This window comes from Accipiter gentilis, chromosome 16 (assembly GCF_929443795.1).
Source record: "Accipiter gentilis chromosome 16, bAccGen1.1, whole genome shotgun sequence".
NCBI lineage: Eukaryota > Metazoa > Chordata > Aves > Accipitriformes > Accipitridae > Astur > Astur gentilis.
The window spans coordinates 2,722,219-2,749,489 of NC_064895.1; the positions used below are offsets into that span (position 1 = coordinate 2,722,219).

The following is a 27,271-nucleotide window of genomic DNA, read 5'->3' on the forward strand; positions in this document are numbered from 1 at the left end:
GGGACAAACGGCTGCCCGGGCAGGGAGGTTTTGAAGCACAACCTCAAACATCACTGCAACCATGAGCCAAAAGACTTGACAAACATCTGATCCCCTCTTGGGGCGAAGGCGAGAGCCATCTCTCAACAGCCCTTCCCGTCCACAGGAGGGGCAAATTGCAAGCAAGACCTGGCAGGGCTGTCTCCGCGGACCCGGGCTGTGAACACGCTCCGCTTCAATTTATCACTCAAATACATTGCACCGCTGCCTGCCACACCACAGGGTTCAGGAGGGTGCTGTGGGTTTATAGCTGTTATAGATATAATCACATATGTGCGCATGCACAGCCGCACACACATTTAACAATGCCTCCCTCTGCATTACCAAATACATGGTTACGTTTTTCGGGGGGGGGTTGGGGTTTTTTTTCTTTTTTCTGTGGGTGGGACGACGTGATCAGAAAGTTTTCGCGTTCCCAGCCGCGCTGGGAGGAGATGCGTTAAGTCAGCACAACGCTCCGAGTCCCGAGCGCCCGTGTTTAGATAACACGCTTGTTGAGTCATGGCCACATCTCCAGCCAAGTTTAGGAAATCAAACCGGGATTTGGATATCAACATCATCACCCGGTTCAAGCGCAATAGGCGGCTTCAGACTGCAGGGATCTCAAACAACATCGTTGTACCAAAGCCCTAATGAAGGAAAATGACCTTTAAAGGTCCCTTCCAACCCAAACTATTCTATAATTCTATGAAAATAAACCAGCAGGAATACAGGAAAAGCTGCTCAGGCCTTGAATACTCGGAGGAAAAGGCTTATTTCAGCAGCAACACTGTCGGTTGATGTGCACTGAACTTAGGAAAAGTCTTCAACCACAGAAAGGGAGAATTTCGGGGAAAAAAGCAAAGCAAAGCATTTAATTCCCACACTTCCCATAAAACACTTGACATCTAAGTGTTTTCACTGTGCTTTAGAAGCAACTTTTAAACCGGGGGAAATCATGACGAAATTAAACGAAACTTCTTTCAGGCCATGCAAAATGTTTTCGCTCCTCCAACAAAAGGCAGAAATTATGTCACATCTCGGTCCAGCTCGGGAGAATTTTCCCCTAATTGCTGGTGCAATCATAGGAACAAAAGGCAAGGGCTTTCTGGTGTCTGTTTGTTTTAACTACAGCATTTGTACACATCTAGAAGCCTTTTGTCTCTTCATGGTGCTGCCCTGATGTCAGGAGTCATTTGCTGGAGGCAAGTTTACACAGAGGCAGCTAGTTTGGGGTGACTCTGAGGGAAGTAGATGTCTTTTCATTCAACGCCATCTCAGGTCCCTTTACAACTCACCAGAATATTTAACTGTTGCCCAAACCCCATCCAAGTAGGTACATGCCTTTGCTGGCAGCATTGTGACATTCCACAGTCGCTGGTACGTTTATGTCTCAAGCATTTACAAACAGGGAACGGAGCATGGGATAAATGAAATGACTCATCCGGATCGCAGAGCAAGTCTGCGGTTGACCAGGGATGTGATTCAAGGTCTCCTGAGCAAGAGGTCAAACCACACCAGGAGTTTTTGGTTCTAAATGTACAGGTCATCAAAAATATTCTACTTCTGCGGAGAGGTAGGGCTTGACAGGGGGGTGAGATCTTGCTCTTCCCATGGGCTCAGTTACCTTTTGGAGATGCCTTAAAAGCAACCCATGGATCCCCGGCCAGTCCAGACAACAGTAAAAGCTGCAGGGCTGGCTCCAACTTCATGGATACTGAGGAATTAGCTCTGAATGAGCTGGAGGTGTGATGATTACCCTTCCCTCCTCCACACCATCCCTTATAGGATGCTCCAAAAATGCTTAGGGCCGTGCAACGTCTTTGCCATGACGGCACCAGCTAGTCATGTGGGACCTAGCACTGGGACCACCCTGGAGGACAGGGAAGCACGGCTGGAGGCCAGTGGTGTGCTTGGAGGCAGTGGTCAGTCAGAGGTGGACTTGGGAATATCCCAGGTTGGCCAACACAAACAAGAAAACGGCTTAGGAAGAGAAAGGGGGAAGGAACAGCCTCCTAACATCAAGTGAGTCTGAAAGTCTGCTTTGCTCTAACGGGACCGACTGCCTCTGTCACCGCAGGAGACCCAGCGGAAGGACAGAGGAGCATCCACGTTCAAGGCTCTTTCTTTCCTGCCCCACTGCCAGGAGTGGGCTCGTTCCCATGGCCGTCATTCAAGAAAACCCCGTGTGTTTCACAGACTCAGCCAGATCAGACCATCACACTGAGACTGACCCAGCAGTTTTGTCACCCCAACCACCTCACCCCTGCGAGACCTCCTTCGCCCTCCTGCCAAACTTAGAAACCATCCAAATTTTTGGAGAGAGAGGATGAGAAGGATGGGAGACTGGGCTACACGTTTGCTTTGGTTCCTTTAAATGTAAACTTCAAAGGGCAAGAGAAAGTCAGGTAACACTTTCAGATCTCAGCAAAAGAGGAGTCCTGTCGCAACACGAAACTCTTTGGTCAGAGAGAAAACCACACAAGCTTACTGCCTCTAGTGTTTATTAGGGTATGCCACATGCCAAAGGAGAAAGGCTTAAGCAAACAAGCACAATTGTTCTCATGATCGCAATGAAAGGTAAACCCTGAACAAAACTAAACATTTTACAACAGCTTCTAAAGAACACAGTGAGACCACCAGTAACTTGCTTAGAAATAATAAAAAAAAACCAAACTGCAGCAGGGCAAGAAATGTCTTCAGCTGGGACTAGTCACCATTAGGAAATTCTTGTTTTGGAGTTCGAGCCCTGGCTGATGAGTAGCACCGATTAAAATTGCACCACATGTGGATCCAGCACAAGATCTTGAAAGAAGTCGAGCCTTTCTGCAGGCTTCACGGGACACCAGTTCTCTGAGCGGCACAGGGACCAGTCCCCTCCACCCGTGGCTGGTAGGATGCCTCTGACTTGGCCCCACGCTGCTTTATAGCGTTATCCCAGCTGTGTTTGGGGCTTTCCAGTGAACGGGCAGGTCGTGCTTCCAAACGAGTCCTCAGTACCCTGGTAACAAGCAGCTCTGCAGTGTCTCGAGGGGAACGCTGGGGAAGCAAGCTGTTCTCAAACACTGTTGAGAATCTCAGTCATTAGCTGGCGAATATAGCCACGTTTTACCTTTCCATGCAGTTTCTGAAGGCTGGTGGTGGTTTAAAATGAAATAGATGGCCATCACTTTGGCAATGGAGGGGTGGTAGTGGCCGTCATGAAATTTTCTTCCTTTCTCCTTTGGGTGCTGGGAATGGGGGGGATAGCTTGCTTTCCTAGACCTTCTGGTTGACAGACGCAGAGCTGGTTTTCTTCTTCAGGGTGGTGCCAGACCCCACCACCACTGAGTTACACCCTCCGCCCACGGGGCAGAATCCTGCCCCTCCGGAGCCAAATCCCCCCCCTGCACCAAATCCTGCCCCTCCGGAGCCAAATCCCCCCCCTGCACCAAATCCTGCCCCGGAGCCACATCCGCCCCCTCCTAGGCTGTAGCAGAAGCCAGAACCACCTGTGTTACAGCTGCCTCTCCCACTTCCAGCACCGAATCCGATTCCTCCTCCTCCTCCTCCTCCAAGGCACAGTCCGCTGCTGTATCCACCTACCACAGAGCTCACGCTGCCTCCCACCACGGCTGCAGAGAGGAAGAGAAGGCACAAGGTTATCTCTGATGCCACCATGAAGTTTTGGAGCATCAATCCTGCGGGAACACTACTTACAGATGCTGACGGAGCTCTGACACTCTCCAGACATCCTGCAAGGAAAAGAGACAGAGCATCAGCTCCAGCCGGAGCATCTGGACTGGTCCAGCTCCATGAAGCCAGGCTTAGTCCATCAGACCATGAGCGTAAATAACAGCAGCTGCAGGACTGTAGTCCACGGCTAGTGGCAACACCATTAATATTTTAGTAGAGGAGATGTGATGTGCCACGTTCTTCCCATTGATTTAGCAGGATGCAGTCAGACTCCTGCTGTATCCCCACCTACCTGCTCTCCTCTCCCTCCAGCAGCTTCCTGTAGGTCGCGATCTCGACGTCCAGGGCCAGCTTGACGTTCATGAGCTCCTGGTACTCGCGCAGCTGCTGGGCCAGGTCCTGCTTCGCCTTCTGCAGAGCTGCCTCCAGCTCAGTCAGTTTGGCCCTGGCATCCTTGAGGGCCAGCTCCCCGCGCTGCTCGGCATCCGCGATAGAGGTCTGCAGAGTTTCACACTGGAGAGCGAGACGAGACACGGATGTCATGAGTGGGGCAGGGGCAGCCAGTCGGAGATGGAGCCACGACACCAGGTCACTTGGGCTCAGCTATTCACAAATACAGCTGGTTCCCGCCCGCTTACAATGACTGCTACCAGACTATTTGGTTTTAGGGAAGCTCTGAAGGGCATTACCAAGAGCTCACACCCATTTCTCAAAAAACGCAACATCTACCTGTTTCTTCACACTGTCGATCTCAGCCCGTATCCTCTGGATCATGCGGTTGAGCTCAGAGATCTCGATCTTTGTGTCCTTAAGGCTGTCTCCATGTCTGCCTGCGGCAATCTGCAGCTCTTCATACTGGTAGGCAGAAGTGAGAGGAGCACATTAGGTCCACCACGAGTGACTCCGCGCAATGGCTCCCCACACCACCCCATCCAAGCCAAGGTGACCATGCACACACCAACTCCAGTCTGGCTAGATCAGTACCAGCAATATCCCAGGTCTCAGCACGGTCAGAGCTACCACCAGTAACTCTTCCACCTCCTCAGACATCGGTGATCACAAGCGACCTGTGGCACACTCACCTTGCATTGGTACCAAGTCTCAGCCTCCACTCGGCTCCTGTTGGCAATCTCTTCGTATTGGGCTTTGACCTCTGCGATGATGCTGTCCAGGTCCAGGTTTCGGTTATTGTCCATAGAGACAACCACAGAGGTGTCGGAAACGGTCTTCTGCATCTCAGACAGCTCCTGTAAATCACACCAGATCTGGCTTTAGCCCTGCCGTAATTTTCTTAGAGCATCACAACCCTTCTCCATCCTGGCATCCCCCTCCAGAGAGCAGCTGGACCACTTACCGCTTCATAAAGACACCTCAAGAAGTTAATCTCATCTGCCAGAGAATCTAATTTTGCCTGAAGATCCACCTTGGTCATATAGGCTGTATCCACATCCTGCAGCAGAAATGGGAGGTGAAAACTTTCTGCCTGATACACACCGTTTTATCTAACATGTAACTGTGAGCCCTTTGGTGTTCCTTTTCCCTATGGGGCATACATCTAGGGGTCCTGGTTTATGTCTGGTGCTAATGAACCGGTGCTGATAGAAGCAAGACATCCTCTGAACTAAGGTGTGTCTTTGTGTTAAAACAAAAAAAAAAGGGACTTTTAAAAAACAAAAAGGACTTTACCTTTTTTAGGAGCACAAAATTGTTCTCCGCAGTTGTCCTTTTGTTTATTTCCTCTTCGTACCTGTTGATTATAGCAAGGGAGATTGAATCTGTCTGCTTATTTTGGCTCTGGCTGCTGCTGGCTGCTAGACATCGTTGGCCTCAGACTAATGAACGCAGCAAAAATAGACCTGCCATGAGCGAGATTTATGGACAAGCAACAGCACTTTGCCTTTCTAGACGAGCCCTGGCTCCTGCCATCTCCAATGCCTTGCTCAAGAAAGCCTGCAAAGAGGGATCCTGTCTCTGCCTAAACTGAGTCCTGGTGGCTGTGGCCACCCACAACTCCTCCTACAAGACCCAAGGACCTTCAGGTCCTCAACTTGGTCCACTTCCAACTGCTCACTAGGGCAGGTAATTGCTGCAGACTGTTGAGTGGTGGAGATGATCTCTGAAACAAAGTCAATTTTCAACCTGCAGCCTCAGTAGAGCAAGGGATCTGGTTGATCCTGATGAGTCCCAGACTTGCTTTCCCACCAATTTTTGCAACTCCTTCAGTGCAAGCATTTATCCAGGCTTTGTTCTTGCTTTTCCAACTGAGCAAATTAAACTAATAAATAATAGCAGGAAAAGAATCTTTTTTTTTTTTTTTTTTTTTTACCCCACATCATCCTTCCAAAGAAAGCTCTAAGCTTCAAATCATGAAGGATGTTATGGAAAGGAATCCATGAGGAAATGCATGAGGAAATTATAGTCGGATTTAGCAACTGATCTAATTACTTCATTAAATCATAATGTCATGGATTCTTAAGTGAGGAAGACAAACAGTGAAGGATCCTGCTTTAGTGAGAAGCGTAACTCAGGCAACAATACATATTGAGAAACACCTTGAAAAATCACTGCCTATTGTCAAAACTCAATTGATGAAAACTTTCCCAAAACCTTTTACATTTTCTAATCATTGAAACAAGTGAAATGTTGCCAATTCTTATGATTCTTTCCATTTTCTGACTGCTCAAAGCAAGTTTTTATCTCTATTTTTTCCCCCACCAGACAGCCCAACCATGACTACACTGAGAACAACGTACTTGGTCTTGAAGTCTTCCACCATATCTTGGAAGCTCTTCAGCTCTGACTCCAGCTGAAGCTTCTCACTTGAGAGGCCGTCCAGCTGCTTCCTCAGCCCGCTGATGTAGGTTTCAAAAAAGGGACTGAGGTTTCTGCCACCCATCCCTGTGCCACCCTGCTCCTGCAGGAGTTTCCACTTGGTCTCCAGGACTCGGTTCTGCTGCTCTAGGAACCGGACCTAAATGAGTGCAGGAGTGGGTAGAAAAAGAGTCAGGCTATTCCCAAAAGCATCTTTTTATTGTTTCCCCCCCCCCCCCCCGCCATGTTTTCCATAACTTTTTGCCATTTAATGCGTTTAGCCTTCCTGCCTATTCTCATCTCCAGTGAGCAATAACTCCAGGGTCCCACTGGACAGGTGGGACCACAGCTCTAGGATGAGTGGGCAAAGGTGGGTCACCTTCCCTCCCCAGTCTCACCGTCCTTAAACAGGAGAAACGCGGTGAACTTCATAGCTTTGGCATCTTCTCCTTAAAAATGGGCCAAAACATACGAAGTTCTTCGGCCCACAGATGGACGGAGTCCATTAGCAGAGACTCCTCTGAGGATGCTCTGCATGCAGGTACCTGGTCCCAGGGCTTAGCGCCAGGACTGTGGTCTTAAGAACCAAGGTTCTTATTCCTGGGTTTCTCCATAACCTTGGGAAAGTCACTTCTCCAGCCACCATCTCTCTGTCCGCAGGGGTTCTTTGGGGTGGTCTGGGCAATGCCTGGCTCCCTGGATATTATTGGATGGGTATCTCCCAGTAATTGCAACCAGCATGAGCTGCGGTGAGCTCAGACCAACACCTCCCAGCCCCGGGTTGAAGCCGCTCTCACCTTGTCAATGAAGGAAGCGAATTTGTCGTTAAGCTTCTTCATCTCCTCCCGCTCCTGTGTTCGCACCTTCTGGATCTCAGGGTCGATTTCAAGGTTGAGCGGGGCCAGCAGGCTCTGGTTGATGGTCACTTCCCTGATGCCGCCCGGTGGGCAAGGGAAAAAACCTTGGCCTCCCATCCCGCCACCAAAGCCTCCACCAAAGCCACCAAAAGCACCACCAAAGCCTCCACTGAAGCCACCTCCAGCCCCACCACCATAGCCACCACCAAATCCTGCCCCAGCACCGCAGCCATAGCCAAAGCCTCCTTGGCCGCCAGCCCCAAAACCTCTGTAGACACCACCACCTCCACCGAACCCTCCCAGAGAGGTACTTTTACTCCCTCCCAAGCCATAGAGGCTCCTGCTGCCGAAGCCACCGGCACTGCCAGATGCCCAGCATCCTCCATTGGACGCGGAGCTGAACGTGACCTTGTTCCTCCCTCCGAAGCAAGCGGAGCTGGAGCTGAATCTCTTGCTGAGACCACAGGACTGGCGAGACATGGTGACGGGTGCCCAGCAGTCAAAGAGTGAAGAGAGAAAAGCCAAGTGGTGCAAGCGCGCAGGAGGAGGTTGGGAGGGAAGAGGAGGTGAGTCCTGTGCGTGCAGTGGCTGAGTGCCCCTTTTTATGTGCTCAGGGAGTTGGTTGGGTGGCAGGGGAGTGGAGATGTCTTTCTTTTTTTCATTCTATTCATTGTTTTAGGGCTTGGAAGGATGCCCTCGTCTCTTTGCCACCACCATGACCTGCCTCAAAACACTCCCTCGAGAGCTAAGAAAAACAAAGGTATTGTTGGTGTTGGAAGCACAGCTCCAAATCATATTCCCTTAGCTGCAGCTGTAAACTCATCACTGGCCTTTCTGAGCCTCTTATGGCAATGACAAAGCACTGCAAATTCCTTGACATATTACACCCTCAAGGGAGACCCTTGTTTTAGCTAGATCACTCATTTTGAGCCTGATGGCAGGTGCTTGGTTCACTGCATTCCAACAAAAATGCGGTTTCCCAATCACACCCTCAAATGCACTCTGCTTCAACCTTCTGCTCAGAGGAGATTTGACTTGGGTTGTCCAAAACTGTTTCACAATCAGAGAGCATTAGTCCTTGGCAGGGCTATAAAATCAGTTTTATGTCAATGAAGAAGACTTAGAAACACTTTTAAGAAGGGTTTTAAGTCATTTTAGATCACTCTGACTGGTGTATTGAGCCTGGAGGCACACAGAGGGGTTTGCAGAGATCAAAATATCTTGATATTTCTGCGTCGCACACCCTTCGCCGCACCTCAACACAGTCAAAATGCCATTACCAGCCAGAGGAGCTCTGCCCTACGTCCATGATGGCAGATCCCCATCCCTCCTAGGCTGGAAGCCTTCCAGGCACTGCCGGGATATTTCCCGATCATCCTCGCAGGGTCTCCAGCCAGGAGCCCCCTCCACAGCACGTGGCACTTGGCAAAGCCGCTCCCGCCAGCTCGCATTGTTTAAAAAAAGATACGACTTAATTGCTTAACCACTTTTAATTTATATTTTAATGAGCAGAGGTGTCTGAAGATGCCTTCCGACTGAGGATCCCCATTTATCCCGCCGTTAAAAAAAAAAAAAAAAAAGCCGTAAGACTTCCCCCCAAACCACAAGCTGCAGCTGAAGCCGTGACAATAAAAGCCAACTCTGTAATTATCCCTTTTATTGGAGACGCTCGTGGGAGAGGTTTGGAGAACCAGTTTCAGCTCTGAGCCTATTCAGCCCCAGCTTTTTTTTTCTGCAAACATGCAAATCTGGGTCCGGGTGCGTCTCTGCAGGAAGGGAGGATTTTTCCTCCTGAACCTCATTGGGCATTCGTTGAACTGCAGGATTTTCAGCCCAAGGGGATTTGCGTGGCAGGGAACAGGGAAACCCGCGCTCCCCTGTGGCAGCAAGCACCCTGCACGCCCCGGTCCCACCTGGAATCCCTCTCCCGCTCTGGGGCTCTGGGATCCCCGATTTTCCAGCTCGCGGTGGGGACGTGGTCGGGGTGAGAAGGGAAGCGGCTTGAACCCCGCTCTGGCCGGAGGAAAGGAGGCAGCGCCTGAATCTCCCCGACCTTACGCAACCGGCAAATCTGCCGAGAAACCAATTGAACCTGTTTGAGCCCAGGCGGAGAGCGTAGCTGCCGGGAGTTCCCAGGGTGGCTCCGCCACCGGTTCCTGGCACGGCTCCTGGCTCGCTGCCGGCCAAGGCGCTTGCCCAAGAAGCCAGCTGTTGGGCCAGCAAAGCGCCCTGCTACACCCACGAAGTCCTGCCCCACCACGGTGGGGTGGGAAAACCTCGCTGGGACACTGGCACTCCCTCCTGAATCCATCCTGCATCCCAAGGCTGAGCATCTCGGATGCTCCAGCGCTTGCCAGGCCGGTTAAGGCACCCAGGAGCAAAGCACCGGCGACGGCGGTGTTTTCTGGGGACCCAACGTTGGCCACCAGCGCCCACCCAGCGCCGGGACGGAGTCACCCGGCAGCAACAGCAAAGTCTTGGGATGAGCGTCCCGGGGTGGAAAGCGCACCGCGGAGGTGACCTTCCTCCCAGAGCCATGGGGTGGGGAGTGGAGACAGAGCCCACGGGACAACCCAGCCCGGCTTTAATTTCCAGCGCCTGCTCTTTTGCCTCCCCCACGGCGGGCTGGGAGGAGAGGTCAAATTCCAGCAACTCCTCTCTCCTTGCAAGAGCCGTGACGGTAGCAAAGCTGACGTAGCGCGCAGTAGAGATTAGACGTTTCCAAACACAGGAGACACGAGTCCTCCTCTTAAAGACCAGCTTGTAGCTCAGAAAATCCAGATAAAATCTTGACGTCGGGTTACTGCAGGGTTTAAAGCTCCGTCACTAAGGACCTGGACACGCCACCGAACAGGTCCAAGAGCTCAGCAGCCACGGATGCCATTGCTCTGCAGCAATGCCCACACCCCCATCCACCTTCCAAGGGGTTTCTCCTCGCCCCGAGGACAGCGGGCAAACCCCGGGACTTACACGCACGCCTAAGAGCTTTGCTAGGCCAGGCTTGAATGAGATGCTGGAAAGAGAAAATAGGCTCTTCCCATGGAAAGATATAAATAACCAACTTCTTTGCATCCTAACCCTAGCCCAGAGGTGAAACCTGATCCCAAGAGGTTTCGCAGCTCCATTAACACGCGCGGCCGCATTTCTTTAACGAGCTTCCGAGACTTCCTCGGGGCGCCGCGAGGCCACGGCGGGAGAGTTGGGCACAGGCAGATGCGCAGAGGTGCAGCCCGAGCATCCGTGGCGGGTCCCTGGCACGGCGGGGTGGCAGCTGTGGGGCAGGGACCCACGGGCTCGGTCACCGCCGGCAGCTGGGTCATCTGCCGTGGGTCTTCCCTCCTCTGCTGGCAGATACCCGCGCAGGGACACGAGCGTCTCCAGCCTCAACGGAGGAGCAGGCAGGCACACTCCGTGAACCTTAGCAGGAGACCGACTGTGGCAGGATGCGACCCTTTCCGCACCAGACGCCGTGCCCAGACAGAAACTGGGATTGATCCTACTGCTGGTGCTCAGCATCTCTCGTTAGGATGATAGGGATCACGATGCTGGAAGCAGCACAGTCCCTCAGCTGCGACACCAGTTTATACTGGGAGTATTTCAAAGCCAACAACGGGCATCGAAGCCCACGGCAGCGAGCGCAGCCCCTCGCCGAAGGCTGGTGCTGGGCTCTTCAACCTCGCTGCTCGTTCTCCCCGCGGGCCAGGTCTCGCATGCAAAGCAGAGGAGAGAAAGAGAGAAATGAAAGCAGGACAGGCAAGCCAGTCCCGCAGAGCTCTTTGATGGTGCATCAGCGGCTGCAGCCCCGGGCCGGCTCCTCTCCCAGCGAAGAGCGGTGGGAAGAGGGTAGGGAGAGGAGACGTGTCCTCGTTGGGGGGTTAAAAAGGCTCGGGACAACCCCGTGCGTCAAGCCTGGAGCCGGATAGCCGGAGCATCCATACGCACGGGTACCCCCCGCGGGAAAGGGGACCGCCGATACGGGGTTAAAGCATCCAAGCTGCAGCACCCTTCACCTCAACCAGGGGCAAGCAGAGCAAAACCAGAGAGCCCAAATGTACCCGGTTTCAGCCTAAAGCTGCACCGGGACCGCGTTCGACCGAGAAAACCCCGCTTCGTCGAACAGTAAAGGAGCAGGAGACTCCTGGCTGCTCAGCTGACAATTACGAACCAGGGAAATTGCAGGGCTGGGATGTGAGCTGGGAATCATAAAAGCAGAAATAACAAGGTGGGTCCCAAGAGAGATCAAAGCGGCGTGTTGCAGAAGACGGGCGGCACCCCCGCTCCTGTCAGAGCTGCGATCGCGGAGAGCAAAGAGCCGCGGGCGCTCGCTCGGGAGCCTCCTCGTAAGAAACGATGGTGCTAACACATAGCTTACAGGCAACCCCTTCTCCTGGGAACCCGCAGCCCTCCGTAAGTGGGATTAATAACAGCCATCCTTCCTGTTATTACGGCGATGCCATTAAATGCTTTCGCCTGATGCAGCGCTGGCACCGCTGTTGGGTGTCACCTCTCCCGCTGTCCCCTGCCACCCGGGAAGTCGACCCAGCATCTTTCCCCACCGTCGGGAAAAGCTCGTCCCAGCCCTGCCTCCCGGGCTCGACGGTGGGAAAAACAGAGCCAGGTCTCGCATGAAATGAGCGTTAGGGATAATGATGGATGTAGCCGCTCGGACTGGGAGCGGGAAGCAGGGCAGCCCCCGCAGGATGTCCCTGGGGAGATGAGGACCCGCTCCGAGGGATACAGGGAGGGGATTTACCCCAAGCAGGGGCTGGGCTGACCCCCCGGGGGATCCCACGGCATCTCAGCAGCCCCAGCAAGGCCAGGGCAGAGCCGTACAGCCCCATCCCATGGGAACAAGGACGCGCCGGACACCTATTTCCCCCTGGTTTTTCCTACGTTGGAGGAAACTCGGCACCGAGCATCCTTTGTCCGGGCGGAGAGCAAACGAGGACCCCAAAATGGGGCAAATTTAGAGGGGAAAGGGTCGTGCTGAATACACCTGCCGTGGGGCCGAGGGTGGGGAATCGCACATTTCTGTGGCTTCAGGAGCATTGGCGGGACAGAGCATCCCCCCCCAGCCCATTCCCTCACCCCGACAGCATCACTTGGGGCCAGAACATTCATTTTTAGTGAAAAAAGGCCGAGGGAAAAATGGGCTTGAAGCCTCAGAGCCTCGTGGAAACAGAAAAGTTTCTCCAAACTCCTGTGGATTTGGCGGGAGGATGGGGAGGATTTTTTCCCCACACAAAGGTCCCCTCATTTCTCACAAGCTGGGGGGGGGGGGGAAATGAGGCTGATAAACTCTCCGGCTTTTACATGAAGCAATCAGAAAAGGGGCGTTTTGGGGAAGAAAACTGGCAAAATGGATGGCAGAGCATCTCTCCCGTCGGCAAAATTAGAGCTCAGGCTCGGCAGAGGATTGAGCACGGATTTGGGAACTGCTGCCAGACCAGCGGGGTTAAAGCAGTCGGGATCGGGGGGGTGGGGGGGCGGATTTTGGACCCAACGGCCTCCAGGTGCAGAGGGAAAGCGGCTTTGCTGCAGCATCGCCCCCTCCCCAAATTGCTGGGGTCACCCCAAGGATGAGCCGAGGGGAAAGGCAGTTGTGGGGCGACGGAGGTGGGAACCGAGAGCGCCGCACCCCGTGGGATGTCCCTGCATCCGTCCATCCATCCGTCTGTCCATCCAGCCATCCGTCCAGCCAGCCAGCCAACCATCCAGTCATCCGTCCATCCATCCCATGCCGGCCGTCACGCAATCCTTTGGGTGCGTCGACCAGGGGCTGGTAAATGCAGAGCACCCTCTAAAGGGCAGAGATGTGCCGGGAAGCCAAACCAGCCACCCCAACCCCCTAAAAATGGGTGCACCCCTCCCCACCATCCCATCTCACCCCACTTTCCCCTGCCCGGGGGTTCGCCAGGGACCACCCCGCACCTGATCCCGGGGTGTTTTCCCCCCCAAAAAAAAATAAAAGCAACACCCTCCCCAAACTGTGCGGGGTTTGGGGATGCTTCACCCCCACGAGGAGTCACGGAGGGGGGAAGCGGCCGAAAGAGAAGGATGAGGCCGTGGGGGGGGATGCTGGGGGTCAGGTGGGATTTGGGGGCTCCATGGGGGGAAAGCAGCACCCCGGGAAGGGTGCAGGGGTGTGCGTGTGAAAATATGAAGAGGGAAGCTTTGGGCGGATCCTGCCCCTGACGCTAATTACAGGCGTTAAAACTCAGGGCAAGCCCGGTCTTGCTGCTGCACCCCAGCCCCAAAACCACACCCGGGTCCCGGCAGCCGAGGGGGGACGAGCCCCCCGCGATGGGGCAGGGACCCCCCGCATCACGCCGTGCACACGCGTGTGCGAGGACGGGTGCACGACCGGAGGCGCCTGCCCAAGGACCCAGATTTTGGGTGCCCCCTCTACGGGTGCTGCTCGTTTCCACCCATTCGCAAAAGGGGACCCCGAAATGCTGGGGCTGGGACCATGAGGGGGAGGTGGGATTTGGGGTGAAGGAGCTCGTTCTGGTGGTGGATTTGGGGGGGTCTGGGCTCGGATGGTTCAGCGGAGGCAGAAATGGGGGTTCGGGTCACATCAGTGGCAGGAAAGTTGGGGGGGGGGGGGGGCACAAAGGACGCGAGCCGGCGGCTCGGCTCCATCCTGGGACACCGGGATCCTCACACCGGGGGCTCCCCACCAGACAGGGTCCCCTTGTCCCCCTCCAGCACCCACCACGAGACCCTAACACCCCCCCCCCCCAGGGGCTCAGGACCCCCAAACCCTCTCCCCCTCTTCCCCAACCCCCCCCCCCCAACCCAAAAGAAACCCAGGCATCCGTGTCCTCCCTCCCAACTCCCCTGGGACACCCCAAAAGGAGCAGGGGAACACCCCCCCCCCCCCCCAGCCCCAGGGATACCCAAAAACCATGTGGGCTGAGCACGGGGCCCAGCACGTCCGTCCCGGTGAGTCACTGCTCCACCCGTGAGACGAGCTGTGTCAGGCATCAGCCTGCCCCGGCATCCTCCCCCAGGTTATTTTGGGGGGGGGGGGGGGGCCGCAGCAGGCCCGAGTCCACGGGGATGGACCCCCAGGGTGGTTTATAGGGTCAAATCCTGCCAATGAGGACCAGGTCCTGCCTGGCGGTGAGACCTGGGGGGGGCGGGGGGGGGCCTGAGCTGCAGCCCTGCCTTTGTGCCTCAGTTTCCCCACACGGGATATTCAGCCCTGGGACCTTTTTTGGTGGTGACGGGGGATTTTTACGCCCCCCCCATCGGAACCCTCTGGGTGTCGCTGGGTGCCACAAAACCACGGGGTGATGCCAGGGACCCTCGACGTCATCCCCGGTCCCAGCAGGGAGGGGTGACACTGAAATCCGGGGGGGGGGGGGGGGGGGGGGGCACAGCACCCTGTCCCCAGCAAAGCCCTGTCCAACCCCCCCCACCCACCCTTTCCCCCCCCCCCCCCGGGACCTGCCTGCTCCTGCCCGGCCCTGCCCGCTGGGATCCGGCTGTGCCAGCACCCATGGGTGCTCAGCACCCCGCTTTTTGGGGTGCCCCCCCCTGGGGGAAAGGGGTTATGCAGAACAGGGGTGCTGGCACCGAGATGGGGTGATGCTTCCGAGGGGGGGGGGGGGGGGGCTGTCTCTTCCAGACGCCCCCCCCCCCGGGTGCACCCCGGGGGTCCCCCCGAGCTACCACCTTTTTTGGGAGGGGGGGGGCTTAAGCACCCCCCAGGACCCCGGGTTTCTCCAGCCCTCCCCGTGCCTCAGTTTCCCTGCAAGGTCGTGCCTCCACGACCCCCAGCGTTTCCAAACTGGGGGGGGGGGGGGGGGGGGGGTCCATCCCAAACCACCCCCCCCTGGCTGCACCGGGGCGGTTTCCCCCCCCCCCCCTCCAAAACCCCCAAATCCTCGGTGGGGTTTGGAGATGGGAGGGGGGGGGGGGTCAGGGCTGGGGTGGGACCCCCCCCCCCCCAGACCCGGCTGACACACAAACACACCCGGGGGACCAAAAGGGGACCCCAACTATCTGCCCCCCCCCCCGGTGCCCCCCCCCGGTCGCAGGCAGCTGCCTGCAGGAGCTGCCGTAACCCATCCCCGCTCCTCTGCCGCCCCCCAGCGTCCCTGCGAACCCCAAAAACCATCGGGGGGGGGGGGGGGCAGGGCTGCCCCAGAGGCTGAGGGTGAAGCCCTCAAGGGGAAGGGGGGGGGGTGTCAACCACCCCACCCCCACCCCCCCCTGCCCAAACACCCCGGGGAGCCCCCAAACCAGCTCACAGCCCCCCCCCCCCCAAAAAAAAAAGCAGGGTGAGCCCTTAGGGATCTGGGTACACCGCGGGGGGGGGGGACCCCACCAGCGCCAAAACTCGAGGCAGGGTCAGGGTGGTGTCAAAATTTGGGGGGGGGGGGAGCAGAAAAGGGGGTGCAGGGGGGTGGTCCCACTTTAACGCCCCTCACCCACCCACCCACCCCCGGGCAGGGGGAAGCACCGCGGCTGCTCTCACCCCCCTTATTTTTTTTTTGGGGGGGGGGGGTCAGCTGTGTCACCCCCCACCTGAACCCAGCACCAGCCCCGCTTTGCCCCAAGGGCCCCCCCCAAAAGCTTTCCTCCCACCCCCCCCCCCCCCGGACCGGGGGGCTGTTGGGGCAGTTTTTGGGGAGCCTCTGGGTCCCCCCTTTGGGTTTTATTTTTTTTTGGGGGGGGGCAAGCCCCTGGGGTGCAGATTGGCAAGGCTGGGGGGGGTCGTGCATTGCATGGGGGGGGGCAGGAGGGGCCCCCATGCCCCCCCCCAAAGCACATTAATTAGCTGCAAGCAGTAATTGCAGCGGAGGCGAGCGGAGCAGACGGCAGGTGTCACCTCCAGACCGGTAATTGGGGGGGGGGGTGCACCCCAATTCCTGGAGCACCCCAGTATCCCTGGGACATCCCCCAGCCCCACCTCGCAGCCCCCCCCACTCCATCCCACTAAGGGGTCACTGGAGGTGCCAGCGGTGCTGGGAGGGGATGCTGAGCCCCCCCCCCCCCCCCCAACTCCATCGTGGGGGCCTCCCCCCCCCCCAAAAAAAAAACCCACCCACAGCCCACCCCCCCCCCCCCCCCAAATCCTCCCACCCCGTCACATCCCGGTGTGAGCAGGATCCGTCCCCAGACCTAACGAGCCGGTGCTGCTAATTATTAACCAAGGGGCAAAGTCCTCGTTAGCTGCATCCCCACGCGGAGCCCCCACATCCCCCACCCTGCTGCCCCCCCCACCCCCACCCCCATGGGGACACCCCCGGGCCAACTCGGAGCCCACTTGCCCCCCACCCGTGTCTCTGCCACCACCAGCTCCAGTATCCCCAGTCACGTCCCCCATCACCTCTGAGGGGGTTGGGGTGGAAAAATCCCATTAAACACCCCCCCCACACACGCTATTCCCAGGGCTGGGAACCCCAAAACGGAGCTGCTTGTGTCCCTCCCTGCGATTACGGATCGGGGGGGGGGGGGGAAAAGGGGGACACGGGGGGGGGCACCCAAGGGGGTGTCCCCTCCTCCTTGGGTGACTTAGGGCCTCTCCGGCCCCACTTTTGGCACAGCAAACCCCACGGGCGGGACGATCCCCCGGCTTTTTGGGGTGTGGAGGCAGCCGAAAAGAAAAGGCTCCCCCACTTTTCCTCCGAGCAGAACCCCAAGGCTCAACCCTCCTACGAGACACCGGAGAATCCCGGAGGAATCCCACAGGGCTGAGCCTGGGGCAGCTGCCGGATCCGGGCGTTGTAGGACAGACGTGATGGGAACGGTTCCTTGGATCCTGGAGAGAATCTTGGGTTTGGGGGAAAACACCGCAGGATTTGGCCGGTTGGACTTTGAAGGCCGCCGGCCACAGCTTCGTTACAGCCAGCGCTAACGAAGAGTTGTAATTAAGGCCGCTGCAGGCTGGTGTTGGGGACCCTAAAAGACACCGCGCCACCGCGGCACGGGCCTGCACAGTTGCGGGCTGGGACAGATCCTGACACCCTGGGATGGATCCTGGCACCCCAGGACGGGTCCTGGCACCCCAGGGATGGATTCTGGCACCCCAGACAGATCCCAGCACCCTGGGACTGATCCTGGCACCCTGGGATGGATCCTGGCACCCCAGGACGGGTCCTGGCACCCCAGGGATGGATTCTGGCACCCCAGACAGATCCCAGCACCCTGGGACTGATCCTGGCACCCTGGGAAGGATCCTGGCACCCCAGGACAGGTCCCAGCACCCTGGGACTGATCCTGGCACCCTGGGATGGATCCTGGCACCCCAGGACGGGTCCTGGCACCCCAGGGATGGATTCTGGCACCCCAGACAGATCCCAGCACCCTGGGACTGATCCTGGCACCCTGGGATGGATCCTGGCACCCCAGGACGGGTCCTGGCACCCCAGGGATGGATTCTGGCACCCCAGACAGATCCCAGCACCCTGGGACTGATCCTGGCACCCTGGGATGGATCCTGGCACCCCAGGACAGGTCCCAGCACCCTGGGACTGATCCTGGCACCCTGGGATGGATCCTGGCACCCCAGGACGGGTCCTGGCACCCCAGGGATGGATTCTGGCACCCCAGACAGATCCCAGCACCCTGGGACTGATCCTGACACCCTGGGATGGATCCTGGCACCCCAGGACAGGTCCCAGCACCCTGGGACTGATCCTGGCACCCTGGGATGGATCCTGGCACCCCAGGACGGGTCCTGGCACCCCAGGGATGGATCCTGGCACCCGACAGATCCCAGCACCCTGGGACTGATCCTGACACCCTGGGATGGATCCTGGCACCCCAGACAGATCCCAGCACCCTGGGACTGATCCTGACACCCTGGGATGGATCCTGGCACCCCAGGACAGGTCCCAGCAACCTGGGACTGATCCTGGCACCCTGGGATGGATCCTGGCACCCCAGGACGGGTCCTGGCACCCCAGGGATGGATTCTGGCACCCCAGACAGATCCCAGCACCCTGGGACTGATCCTGACACCCTGGGATGGATCCTGGCACCCCAGGACAGGTCCCAGCACCCTGGGACTGATCCTGGCACCCTGGGATGGATCCTGGCACCCCAGACAGATCCCAGCACCCTGGGACTGATCCTGACACCCTGGCTGGACCCTGACACCCCAAGACAGACCCTGACACCCCAAGATGGATCCTGACACCCCAAGATGGATCCTGGCACCCCTGGCATGGGGGGGGGGGGGGGGACACTTCTCCAGGTCCCCCCACATCCCCATGGGAAGCAGGTCCCAGCACCAAAACGACTCCGTATTTCAAAGGTTTTATTCCGGCAGCGGAGCCGGTGGGAGCCCCCCTGGGGAGGGGGGGGTGTGCCAGGCCCCCCTATTTCCCACCCCACAGCTCCGATGGGGACATGGGGGGGCCAGGACAGATGGAAAAGGGGGGTGAGGACCAGGGGGGGTCGGAGCCTTCGGTGGGGATGGGGGGCACTGGCTCAGGTTGCCCTTGGGGGGGGGGGGGGTTTAGGGGGTGCTGGGGGTCCCATCCGCCTGCAGGCCCGATCCGGCCACCAAAGGCTCCTGCGGAGGGACCCCCCCCAAGGGATTTGGGGGGGGGGGTTCAGCTGGCCAGGACGTCGGAGGACTCGGACACCAGTTTGCCATCGCGGGTCTCGATCTTCTTGATGACGATGGCGCGGGACTTGGTGAGGGGCGAGCTCTCCAGGGCGGGGGGGGGCACAACGTAGCCGGCGCTGGCGAAAGAGGTGCCGAAGCCCCCCCCGAAGCCCCCGCCAAAGCCGGCTGCTGGGGGAGAGGGACCAGCCGTGAGCGTGGTGGCACCAATGGGGGGGGTGGCATCCAAGTAGGGGGGGTCCCAGGCACCCCCCCGCCTTACCGGAGTACCCCGTCGTCTTGGTGTGGATGCTCAGGTTTTGCATGCCGGACTCCAGCCTGCCAGGAGAAATTTGGGAGGGGGGGGAGGGGATGACACGGGTGTCAGGGTGGGGGCTAAGGGACATGCCAAAGGCCAGGGGGGGTGGGGGGGGGGGGCAGTGGCAGAGGGACCCAGGGTCCTTCTGGTCCTGGCCGCAGCCTTGAGCTGCGGAGAGCTGGGGTGGGGGCTGCGGGATGCCCAAAAGATGTGGGATTTGGGATGCCATGGGGATATGGGATGTGGGATGCCATGGGGATATGGAATGTGGGATGCCATGGGGATATGGGATGCAGAGTGCCCATGGGATGTGGGATACGGAACGCAGGGTGCCCACGGGATGCAGCTAACGGGATGCAGGGTGCCCACGGGATGCAGCTAATGGGATGCAGGGTGCCCATGAGATGCCAGTGCCCATGGGATGCGGGATACGGGATGCAGTGTGCCCATGGGATGCAGCATACGGGAATGCAGGGTGCCCACAGGATGTGGGATACGGGATGCAGGGTGCCCATGGGATGCAGCATATGGGAATGCAGGGTGCCCACAGGATGTGGGATACGGGATGCAGGGTGCCCATGGGATGCAGCTAACGGGATGCAGGGTGCCCATGGGATGCAGGATACAGGATGCAGGGTGCCCACGGGATGCAGCTAACGGGATGCAGGGTGCCCATGGGATGCAGGATACAGGATGCAGGGTGCCCACGGGATGCAGCTAATGGGATGCAGGGTGCCCATGAGATGCCAGCGCCCATGGGATGCGGGATACGGGATGCAGGGTGCCCATGGGATGCGGGATACGGGATGCAGGGTGCCCACGGGATGCAGGGTACCCACGGGATGCAGGATACAGGATGCAGGGTGCCCACGGGATGCAGCATACGGGATGCAGGGTACCCATGGGATGCCCACGGGATCCCTGGGGGATATGGGATGTGGGACGCGGGCGCCAGCGAGGTTGGAGTGTCCCCACCTGCTCTCCTCTCCCTCCAGCAGCTTCCTGTAGGTCGCGATCTCGATGTCCAGGGCCAGCTTGACGTTCATGAGCTCCTGGTACTCGCGGAGCTGCCGGGCCATGTCCTGCTTCGCCTTCTGCAGAGCTGCCTCCAGCTCGGCCAGCTTCCCCCTGGCATCCTTCAGGGCCAGCTCCCCGCGCTCCTCCGCCTCCGCGATGGCCGTCTCCAGGCTGGCTCGCTGCAAGGCACGGCCGGGGACGGCGGGGGGGGGGGGGGGATGACCTGGAGAAGGGGCTGGGGAGGGTCCCCCCCCGTGTCCCAGTATCCCCAGTGCTCCAGCATCCCCTGCGCCTCTGCATCCCCCAGCAGGCCCCATGCAGCGGCATCCCTCACCCCCCCCAGCACCCTTCGCTCCCCCCCAGCATCCCCCACCCCCCAGCACCCATCGCCCCCCAGAATCTCCCATGGCCCAGCCATCCCCTGTCCCCCAGCACCCCTCACCCCTGAGAATCCCCCGTCCCAGTACCCCTCGCCCCCCAGTATCCCCCGTAGCCCAGCATCCCTCACCCCCAGCATCCCCCCCAGCATCCCCCCCAGCATCCCCTACTCCCCATGTCCCGCCATCCCTCGCCCCCCCAGCATCCCCCATGCCCCCCAGCATCCCCCAGGCTATGACACCCCCCCCCCCCCCAGCATCTCTGGGATATCGATCCCTCCTCCGATTTGGGGTTCCCAAGGGTCAGCAGGATTCCACAGGTAGCCGGGGGGGGGGGGCTCAAGGAGCCATGGGGGTGCTGGTAGGGGATGGCGACAGTGGGAGGAGCGGGCAGCGTCTCCCCCACTTTTCCACCCTGGGGGCCATTCCCAGACCTGGTTCTTGAGCGCCTCGATTTCCGCCTGGATCCTCTGGATCAGCCTGTTGAGCTCGTTGATCTCGCTGCGGGTGTTGCGCAGGTCGTCCCCGTGTTTCCCGGCTGTCGTCTTCAACTCCTCGTACTGCAGAGACCGGAGCGGGCAGGATGGAGATGGGGTGCCCCCCCCCCCCCCAACACACACACACACACCCCTCCTTCCCCCAGCACCCCTAAAACCGGGGAGAAAAGAGCCGGGACGTGCCCACGCCAGGAGGGATGCTCCAGGCTGGGCTGTGGCGGCTCCGGTTGGGTTTGGAGCCGGGATCTCTCCCACGCAGCAGCCGCCTGCTCCGGGGCAGGGAGGGTGTTTGCCCGGCTGGGTTGCAGGGTGAAGCCACAGGGAGGAGGAGGAAGGAGCCTGTGCTTCCTTCATCCCAGATCAGGGAGGAGCGGGGACCGCCGACAGCACGGGGGGGGGGCCAGGTTGGAGCATCCCGCATCCCGGGGCTGGTGCTCCGGCTCACCTTGATCTGGTACATGCTCTCGGCCTCGGCGCGGCTGCGGTTGGCGATGTCCTCGTACTGCGCCTTCACCTCGGCGATGATCCCGTCCAGGTCCAGGCTGCGGTTGTTGTCCATGGAGAGGACGACGGAGGTGTCGGAGATCTGAGACTGAAGCTCCCGGAGCTCCTGCGGGCAAGGAACGGCGTCCGGGCTGAGCACGGGCAACTCGGTGCACGTGTGGCCCCCCATGAAGGAGGTGACCCCGTACCTCGTCATAAAGCTGCCTCAAGAAATTGATTTCATCCGTCAAGCTTTCCAGCCGGGACTCCAGCTCCACCTTGTTCATGTAGGCTTCGTCCACGTCCTGGGGGCAGAGCAGACCGTCCGGCCGTCCCCGTCCCCGTCAGTCTGTCCCCGTCCCCATCGTCAGTCTGTCCCCCCCCTTCTGCCTGGCCCCTGCCAGACCCCGGGACCCCCCCTCACCTTTTTGAGCAGCACAAACTCATTTTCCTTCTCGGTGCGGTGGTTGATTTCTTCTTCGTACCTTGGGGAAGAGGGGAGGGCTTGGAGCCGGGGATGGGCGGGGGGCAGCGATATGGGGGATGCAGGGATATGGGGATACGGGGACACGGGGATATGGGGGATATAGGGATGCAGGGACGTGGGGGATATGGGGGACACAGGGATGTAGGGATATGGGGATATGGGGATACGGGGATATGGGGGATACAGGGATATGGGGATACAGGGACTTGGGGGTATGGGGGATACAGGGATAGAGGGATAGAGGGACATGGGGGTATGGGGGATACAGGGATAGAGGGATACAGGGACATGGGCGTATGGGGGATACAGGGATATAGGGATAGAGGGACATGGGGGTATGTGGGATACAGGGATAGAGGGATAGAGGGACATGGGGGTATGTGGGATACAGGGATAGAGGGATAGAGGGACATGGGGGTATGGGGGATACAGGGATATAGGGATACAGGGACATGGGGGTATGGGGGATACAGGGATAGAGGGATAGAGGGACATGGGGGTATGGGGGATACAGGGATAGAGGGACATGGGGGTATGGGGGATACAGGGATATAGGGATACAGGGACTTGGGAGTATGGGGGATACAGGGATATAGGGATACAGGGACTTGGGGGTATGGGGGATACAGGGATACAGGGACGTGGGGATATGGGGGATATAGGGATGCGGGGACATGGGAAGACTGGGATGGGGGGACATGGGGACACAGGGATGCAGGGACACGGGGTCCCATCCACCCGGACGCCCCTCGCAGTGGAAGAACCACCCTCCCCGCCCAAAGCCACCCCGATGACAGCCGGAGGGGATGCTCCAACCCCATCCCAGCATCCCCAGTCCCCCCCCCCCCCAAACACCTCAGCGACACGGCGGGACGCTGCACCCCAAGGCGAAGACGCCGACGCCGAGGGGGCCCGTGCCGCGTCCCCAACCGCCCCCCACCGCACGCGACACCCCGAAAAGGTGTCACAGCCGGGGGGGACGGGACTGACTTGTTCTTAAACTCCTCCACCAGCCCCTGCATGTTGCCCAGTTCGGCTTCCAGGCGCAGGCGCTCCTGGCCCAGACCCTCGAGCTGGCGGCGCAGGCTGGCGATGTACGCCTCGAAAAGCCCACTCATGTTGCTGCGGGTGGTCTTCTGGTTCTGCAGGAGGCTCCACTTGGTCTCCAGCATCTTGTTTTGCTGCTCCAAGAACCGGACCTGGGGAGGAAAGAGCGGGGGGGGACGGGGGACGGTCAGCGTCACCCCCCCACACACCCCGCGAATCCCACCCTGGGGACGGGTTCCGCTGCACGAGGTGGGTCGCGGAGATGGGTGCTCGGTGCGGGTTTGCAAGGGGCAGAGGGGGAAAAGGGTGGTAGGGGTCCTGGGGGCAAATTTTTTGGGGTCCTGGGTGCAAATTTGGGGTCCTGGGTGCAAGCTGGATCTGGGGTGCAAGGCTGAGGGTCCTGGGGTGCGAGGCTGGGGGTCCCAGGTGCTGGTTCGCAAGGGGCAGAGGGCGAAAGGGGTGGCAGGGGGCAGACCTGGGGTCCTGGGTGCAAATATGGGGTCCCAGGTGCAAGCCAGGGGGTCTTGGGGGGCGATTCTGGAGTCCTGGGGTACGAACTGGGTCTGGGGTGCAAGGCTGAGGGTCCTGGGGTGCGAGGCTGGGGGTCCCAGGCGCTGGTTTGCAAGGGGCAGAGGGCGAGGCGGGCGAGAGGAGTGGGTGGCAGGGGGCAGATCTGGGGTCCGTGGGTGCAAGTTTGGGGTCCTGGGAGCAAGCTGGATCTGGGGTGCGAGGCTGGGGTCCTGGGTGCAAGCGTGGAGGTCTTGGGTGCATGGCTGGGGGGGGGTCTTGGGTGCCAGCTTGCAAGGAGCAGAGGGTGGGGGTGGGTGAGAGGGGTGGCAGGGGGCAGATCTGGGGTCCTGGGTGCAAATCTGGGGGTCCCAGGTGCCTTCCAGGGGGTTTTGGGGGGCAATTCTGGAGTCCTGGGGTACGAACTGGGTCTGGGGTGCTTGTGGGGTCCTGGGCTGTAAGTCTGGGGTCACCGACTCTGGGGTGCAAACCTGGGGTCCCGGGTGCAATCTGGGGTGCTGAAGTCTGGGGTCGCCAGGTCTGGGGTGTAAACCTGGGGTGCCGGGTGCAATCCGGGGTTGCCCCCAGAGGAACCCCCTTGTCGTTCCCCCCCCCTACACCCAACCGGGCCCCCCCCACCCCAGCCCACGATGGGGCGAGGAGCCCAACCCCAGCGGAGCATCCGGAAGCGGGTGCCGGAGAGGAAGGTGCTGGGTGCCGGTGGGAGTGGGGCACCCACCCCAGCGCTGGCTGCTTCCTCGGGGGGGGGGGGGTGCCCCCATTGCACCTGGTTGGGGGGGGTGGGGGGGGTGGGCAGGCAACGCTTCCCCCCCAACCCGTCCCATCCCTGCTCCTGCTCCGACGCCGCTCCCTGCCCGCAGGCTCGGCCGCCATGTCCCCAGCAGTGGGAGGGGACCGGGGTGTCCCCGCAGCCAGCTGCGTGTCCCCAGGGGGGCCAGGAGGTCCCAAAGGGGGGGAAAAATGTACCCAAAGGGGGTCAGAGGGTCCCTGAGGGGGACGATGGGGGTCCCAAGGGTGGGAGGAGGTCCCTGAGGGGGACAAAACGTGCCTAAAGGGGCCAGGGTGTCCCCAAGGGGGTCTGGATGTCCCCGAAGGGGCCAGGAGGTGCCCAAGGGGGTCCAAAATGTGACCAAAGGGGTCAGGGTGTCCCCAAAGTTGTCTGGATGTCCCCAAGAGAGCCAGAGTGTCCCCCAGGGGGTCAGGATGGACCTGAAGGGGCCAGGAGGTCCCCCAGGGGGTCAGGAGGTCCCCAAGGGGGTCTCAATGTCCCCAAGGGGCTCAGGGTGTGCCTGAAGGGGCCAGAAGGTCCCCAAGGGGCTCAGAAGGTCCCCAAGGGGGTCTCAGTGTCCCCAAGGGGGTCTCAGTGTCCCCAAGGGGCTCAGGGTGTGCCTGAAGGGGCCAGGAGGTCCCCAAGGGGCTCAGAAGGTCCCCAAGGGGGTCTCAGTGTCCCCAAGGGGCTCAGGGTGTGCCTGACGGGGCCAGGAGGTCCCCAAGGGGCTCAGAAGGTCCCCAAGGGGGTCTCAGTGTCCCCAAGGGGGTCTCAGTGTCCCCAGGGGGGTCTCAGTGTCCCCAAGGGGCTCAGGATGGACCTGAAGGGGCCGGGAGGTCCCCGAGGGGGGTCTCAAAGTCCCCGAGGGGCTCAGGGTGTGCCTGACCGGGTGAAGAGGTCCCTGCGGGACCCCAGAGGTCCCCAAGGGGGGTCCCAGCCCTCTCCCTGCGGGGTCTCCCCCCAGCCCAGCCCCACCTTGTCGATGAAGGAGGCGAATTTGTTGTTGAGGGTCTTGATCTGCTCCTTCTCCTCCTTGCGCACCCGCTGGATGCTGGGGTCGATCTCCAGGTTGAGGGGCGTCAGGAGGCTCTGGTTGATGCTGACGGCCGTGATGCCACCCCCCGGCCCAGGCACGACGGCCGGAGCCCGGTACAGCCCGGTTCCGTAACGGCTCCCACCGTAACCCCCGAAGGCTGAAGCCGTACTCATCCTCAGGCCGGGGCCGGCGGTGTAGGAGTGGGAGCTGAAAGAACGGCCGGGTACCACCGAGCTGCTTCTCACCGTCTTCCTGGTGATGGTGACGGACATGGTGAGCCGGCAGGAGGGTCGCGAGACGGGCGAGGAGGTTGGGAGACGGGCGAGAAATCTGGGAGACGGGCGAGAAGGTTGGGAGACGGGCGAGAAGGTTGGGAGACGGGCGAGAAATTTGGAAGAAGGGCAAGAAATTTGGAAGAAGGGCAAGAAGTTTGGAAGAAGGGCAAGAAATTTGGAAGAAGGGTGCGAGGGAGTCGCAAGACGGGGAAGGAGGTTGGAAGGAGATTGGAAGAGGGTTGGAAGGAGGTTGGAAGGAGGTTGGAAGGAGGCTGGAAGGAGGCTGGAAAGAGGTTGGAAAGAGGCTGGAAGCGGGCTGGAAGCGGGCAGGGTTGCCGGGCAGGCAGGAGGGTGGTGGCAGGACAGGCAGGACGGGCAGGACGGGTTACGGGAGGCCGGATCCGGGGTGGGGTGAGCAGCTCCCGGTTTATACCCAGGAGCCGGGGGAGGAGAAGGGCTGGGATGGCCGCCAGCCCCCGGAGAAGCGGGACCGGCTTCTCCTTAACCCCTTCGGAGCCACCGGGAGCCGCCTGGGTGCGGGGCTGGGGCTGGATCCTGCCCATTGGGGAGGAAGGGGGGGATGAGGTCTTGGGGTGAACGGGGGGGTGAGACCCCCCTCCGGGGCTGCGGGGGTGGGTGGTCGCCCCAAAATGCGGCTGGTGGAGACCCCCACCCCCGCCGTTGGCGCCCACAGACCCGCACCCAGCTCGGGGGTGAAACCCCCCCGGCTCGGTCCCGGCATGGGGCGAGACCCCAAGCCGTGTCCCCAAGGCACGTCCCCAGCCCCACGTCCCCAGTTGGGGCCCCACACCTGCGTCCCCAGCCCCATGGCCCCAACCTACGTCCCCAAGCCGGCATCCCCACCCTCTGTCCCCAGCCCCACGTCCCCAATCCTACGACCCCAAACCCTTCCCCAGCCCCACGTCCCCAATCCTACGACCCCAAACCCTTCCCCAGCCCCACGTCCCCAATCCTATGACCCCAAACCCTTCCCCAGCCCCACGTCCCCAATCCTATGACCCCAAACCCTTTCCCAGCCCCAGATCCCCAATCCTATGACCCCAAACTCTTCCCCTCTGTCCCCAGCCCCATGTCCCCAGCCTCACATCCCCAATCCTATGACCCCAAACCCTTTCCCAGCCCCAGATCCCCAATCCTATGACCCCAAACCCTTCCCCAGCCCCACGTCCCCAATCCTATGACCCCAAACCCTTCCCCAGCCCCACGTCCCCAATCCTATGACCCCAAACCCTTTCCCAGCCCCAGATCCCCAATCCTATGACCCCAAACTCTTCCCCTCTGTCCCCAGCCCCATGTCCCCAGCCTCACATCCCCAATCCTATGACCCCAAACCCTTTCCCAGCCCCAGATCCCCAATCCTATGACCCCAAACCCTTCCCCAGCCCCACGTCCCCAGCCCCACGTCCCCAATCTACACCCCCGATTCTGCGTCCCCATGCCCATGTCCCCAGGTCTGCATCTCCAACCCATGTCCCCAGCCCCCGGTCCCCA

At 59.8% G+C, this 27,271-nt stretch overlaps 2 protein-coding genes across 3 annotated transcripts; both read right to left on the reverse strand.

The window, feature by feature from the left end:
- Positions 1-3,276: 3,276 nt before the first annotated feature.
- Positions 3,277-7,841, reverse strand: LOC126046732 (keratin, type II cytoskeletal 4-like). Its single transcript, XM_049819521.1, is given in 10 exon segments — positions 3,277-3,416; positions 3,471-3,632; positions 3,718-3,752; positions 3,986-4,206; positions 4,423-4,548; positions 4,776-4,940; positions 5,048-5,143; positions 5,380-5,440; positions 6,447-6,664; positions 7,302-7,841. Coding segments are annotated over 10 exon segments (1,764 nt in total).
- Positions 7,842-18,622: 10,781 nt separating this feature from the next.
- On the reverse strand, positions 18,623-25,958 carry LOC126046739 (keratin, type II cytoskeletal 8-like). 2 transcript variants are annotated; one of them, XM_049819534.1, is made up of 9 exons: positions 25,424-25,958; positions 23,095-23,303; positions 22,042-22,102; positions 21,827-21,922; positions 21,580-21,744; positions 21,072-21,197; positions 20,219-20,439; positions 19,208-19,263; positions 18,623-19,113 (listed from the first exon to the last, which is right to left on the reverse strand). In XM_049819534.1, the coding sequence occupies exons 1-9, from the start codon at positions 25,754-25,756 to the stop codon at positions 18,932-18,934; spliced, it is 1,449 nt and encodes a 482-aa protein (XP_049675491.1). In that variant the 5' UTR covers positions 25,757-25,958; the 3' UTR covers positions 18,623-18,931. The 2 variants fall into 2 exon arrangements, with proteins under 2 accessions (XP_049675491.1, XP_049675490.1); XM_049819533.1 differs by having other exon boundaries at positions 18,623-19,116; positions 25,424-25,771.
- Positions 25,959-27,271: the final 1,313 nt, after the last annotated feature.